This window comes from Limulus polyphemus, unplaced genomic scaffold, assembly GCF_000517525.1.
Source record: "Limulus polyphemus unplaced genomic scaffold, Limulus_polyphemus-2.1.2 Scaffold53, whole genome shotgun sequence".
NCBI lineage: Eukaryota > Metazoa > Arthropoda > Merostomata > Xiphosura > Limulidae > Limulus > Limulus polyphemus.
Genome location: NW_013665663.1, coordinates 643,919 through 647,591, shown reverse-complemented (window position 1 = coordinate 647,591; position 3,673 = coordinate 643,919). Strand labels below are relative to the sequence as shown.

Genomic DNA, 3,673 nt, shown 5'->3' with positions numbered 1-3,673 from the left:
CAAATTGAAATTCTTTTAGGCAGGATTAGAGTAAATTAATCTATGAGACCTTGGGTTTGACCTCCTGGGTCCAAAACTGTAATTAGATCTCAAATTGGTCAAGAGATGATGGAGCTATGAGCTAAAAGTTTGTATTTGATAAAAAAAAACTCAGAGCCATTCTATGAGCCACTATACAGTGGCTAAGAATGACATATTTATTTTATATTTAAGCGTTTTTTGATTAGGCAAGATCAAGTAAATTCCAGCTTGTTTCTTTGCTTTTGTTTATGTTTTTACAAATTTTGGTATGATATAAAATCACTAATATAGTGAAATATGTTTCCTTATTTCAAAAGAATGTGGATAAGCACTATGAATTGTCTGCGATATGGAAAACATGTTTCAACCTAGAATTGCTTGATATGTGGACTCTATTGGCTTTTCCAATACATCTTTCTGAACAATATATACCAAATTGTTCCCTGATAATATATAAATCACAAAAAAGATTAAAATACCATCAATATTGCAATTACCCTCACTAATTACTGCTTGGATCTCCTAGATATTTTACATAGAAAATGAGTGATTTCACTAATTGGCTGGACAGATTGCAAGAGGTAAAAACATGATACAGTATATTGTTGAAACGTGACTACAAGGGAAGAAGAAAATTATTTGTGTTTGATCAGGCCTGGCTCAAGCGAGCTAGTTGAATGGAGTTGTTTGATTCAGGTATTCAAGTTAGTTAAGAAAGTAGAAAAATGTAGTTTGATGCTTTAGGTTATTTGAAAAGCTTTGAAATTTGCAAAGATTTTTTTTTACACAAAACGACTTCCATTATATGATTTATTTTGTGGAATTTCCTCTCTATGTGACATTACTGTTGGTTCTTTCATAGCTATCATCATTTTTTTTAGCAGTGTTGATTATTAATCTCAATGAGTCTTCTGTTCTTCATTTATTTTGCATAATTTTCATTGTATATATTTTTTTTGTTTTACTATTGGTACTTAAAAAACGTAGTACATTAGTTTATAAGTTTATCATTGAAAGTTTTTTTTTTTTAGTCAACAGAATTAAATAAATTATTCTTACTTAAGTTTTTATTTCCCTATAAAGAAAGAAGTTACTTTGTTCAAGAAGCAAGAAATGATAAGAAGGGTACAACGACATCCTTTTGATAAGAGTTCTCCTGAAGTGCAAAGTCAGTTCTAGTCTTTCATATATTACCTAAGTGGTTCTATGTACTATTCTTATAACAGTAAAATAAAAGAAATTATAACCTAATAATAATTTTTTTATATTATTACTTTTTGTCTTTCTCAAGTTGAAAACCAGAATATGGGTAAAATTAGGTAGTGACTTGTATTTATTTAGTTGTTGTTATTTTGAATTAAATATGACATCTATAAGCCACAATTAGAGAAGAATATTTTGATAAGATTATTATCAGCCACTAATTAAAATTAACAATTTATAGTTAGCATGCTTTATATTTTATGGTATATGAATCATGTTCTGTATGTCTGTGTTGGTTTTTTCTGTAATAGTTATATAAATTCTCTTCATCTAGTTGCTGAAAAGACCTACAAAGTGAGGAGCTTGCAAGAACATGTTAGAGCCAACCACAAAGTAATTTCTTGATACACTACCTTACTTTTCTGAGCTTTAAATGCTTCAGAGTATTATACTTGTGTCCCTTATTATTTGTCAAGCATTCAACAAAGCAAGTTTTTGAATTTTTATGTCAACTGTTTATTTTCAATGACATTGAAACAAAGGAATTATATCTTATTGATTTTATTGTATTACTGGAGTTAACATGTTGCCTTTCAGAAAACATCTGTTACTTTTTTATCTTTGAAATTATAAATAACTATCTCTATAGAACATTTAAAACAAGCATTAACTTCTTTTTCCATGAAATCAAATCTCCTTGCAGTCAGAGATGTCTAGATGATTGCCTCCTGTGGTAAAGTTTTTCTTTAAGGCCTGTTGTGGGATTTTTCCTATCTATTATCAGACTTCTTGCTTTTCACTTAACAGTTAATGTGAACTAAAAATGCATGTCTTTATTGAAAAAATATTGTTAGAACTAAAATATGAGCACACAGTTTTTCTGTCTTGCATGGGTTGTTCATCAAGAGCTAAGACATATTTTAGTAAGGTTTTATTTCCCAGGATCTTGTCTTGCCATTTTCTGTCTGTTCAATTATTTTTTTCTTCTGTATATTACAGTGATATTATTAGTTAATACTAGTCTTTTTCCCTTCAAGTAAAGTAGAACTTGCAGAGAATACCAAGTACAGAACATGATTACATTTGTCAAAGGGTTTAAGTATCAGTTCTGTCAAATGCAAAGAAGTATTGTTTATGAATTTCAGTTTAGTTTTGATGTCTTATTTTCATGTTAATAAAACATTCCTCAAATCGTGGACAACACAGAAATTTAATTGAATCATATTTAAGTGATGTTTAAATGCATAAGTTGATATAATTTAATAACAACCTTTTTATTTGTTGTGTTGTGCATTTACTTTAAATTAGGGTAAGAACAACAGTGAGATAAAAGTTCTATGAAATGGTCCTGTCGTGCAGTGTTTCCTAAACTGTAGTGTGTATACCCCAAGTAAATGTGAACCATTGATGGTATGTGAAAGTAATTGAACAAAAAATACTAGTAATGGCAAAGATTATGGTTAGAATGAGGGGGATTGCAAACTACTGCTGTAGAATAATCTGGAAAATTTTATTTGCTTTGCATAATACTTCACAACACCTTTGGTAGCTGACTATGTACTGCTTAAGCATGCTTAACTTGATGGGAAGTGTTTTGAATTGGATGATTGTATCATTGCCTGACTTTACACTTCATGAAACTTCTTTTTATTTTTAAGTAGTTTAGAACTTTCAACACTGTAGAGTAAATCTGAATGTTACATTTAATTTTTTTAGGATAAAACTGCAAAGGTGAGCCTGCTTCATGCAGTACATCGTCGTAACAAGATGTTGAAAGAACTGAGAAAGATGGACTACCTACGCTTTAGTTGGCTGCTACATGAGTTGCAAATTGTATACAAACCTTCACCACTTAATTATGTACCACCAAAAGTGACACGAAAAGGGGAGCTGCGAAGGCTTATTACAGAATATTGTGAAAATATGAAACAAGAAAAACTAAAAAACTATCGTGAAGAGCTGGAAAAACAACAAGAGCTATTTATTAAAGAAAAACAAGAGGCTCTCAGTTGGTTTGAAAAAGAGAAAAAAGCTTGTAAGTTGAGTACAGATGAAAATGCCAAAACATAAGAACACTTGATAGGTTTTTTATTACAAACAGTTGCTGTCTAGTTTCTTTGCATGTTTTATTAAAGTATTAATTTCAATATGTGAAAACTTTCTGTAATTCTTTTACACTAAGATCACAGTTGTTGTTTTTTTATTTATATGTTTCTCTAATCTAAGGCTAACATCTTGTTGTAAACCTTTTGTTTGTGCTTTGGAAGCCAATCAACACCCCTAAAAGCATCGTATCACAGAAATAACTTGATCTTAAATTTTTGTAGCTTTAACATTTAAAAACACTTGGTTTTTGTCCCTCTAAATAAACTTTGTAAAATCACAGATGTGTTCCAAAGAGTAAGATCCGTTGAATACAATATAAACATTGCAATTTCAAACAGTGTTT

General features: G+C 29.9%; 1 protein-coding gene across 1 annotated transcript in view; it reads left to right on the top strand.

Moving 5' to 3' along the window:
- The window catches only part of LOC106463515 (28S ribosomal protein S15, mitochondrial-like), a 7,687-nt gene extending 4,314 nt beyond the window's left edge, over nt 1–3,373 (top strand). Inside the window, exons 4-6 of the mRNA XM_013923560.2 lie at nt 1,105–1,189; nt 1,559–1,617; nt 2,941–3,373. Of these exons, the coding sequence (XP_013779014.1) occupies nt 1,105–1,189; nt 1,559–1,617; nt 2,941–3,294 (498 nt within the window). The 3' untranslated portion in view covers nt 3,295–3,373. The remainder of the gene's footprint in view (nt 1–1,104; nt 1,190–1,558; nt 1,618–2,940) is intronic.
- The last annotated feature ends 300 nt before the right edge of the window (nt 3,374–3,673 follow it).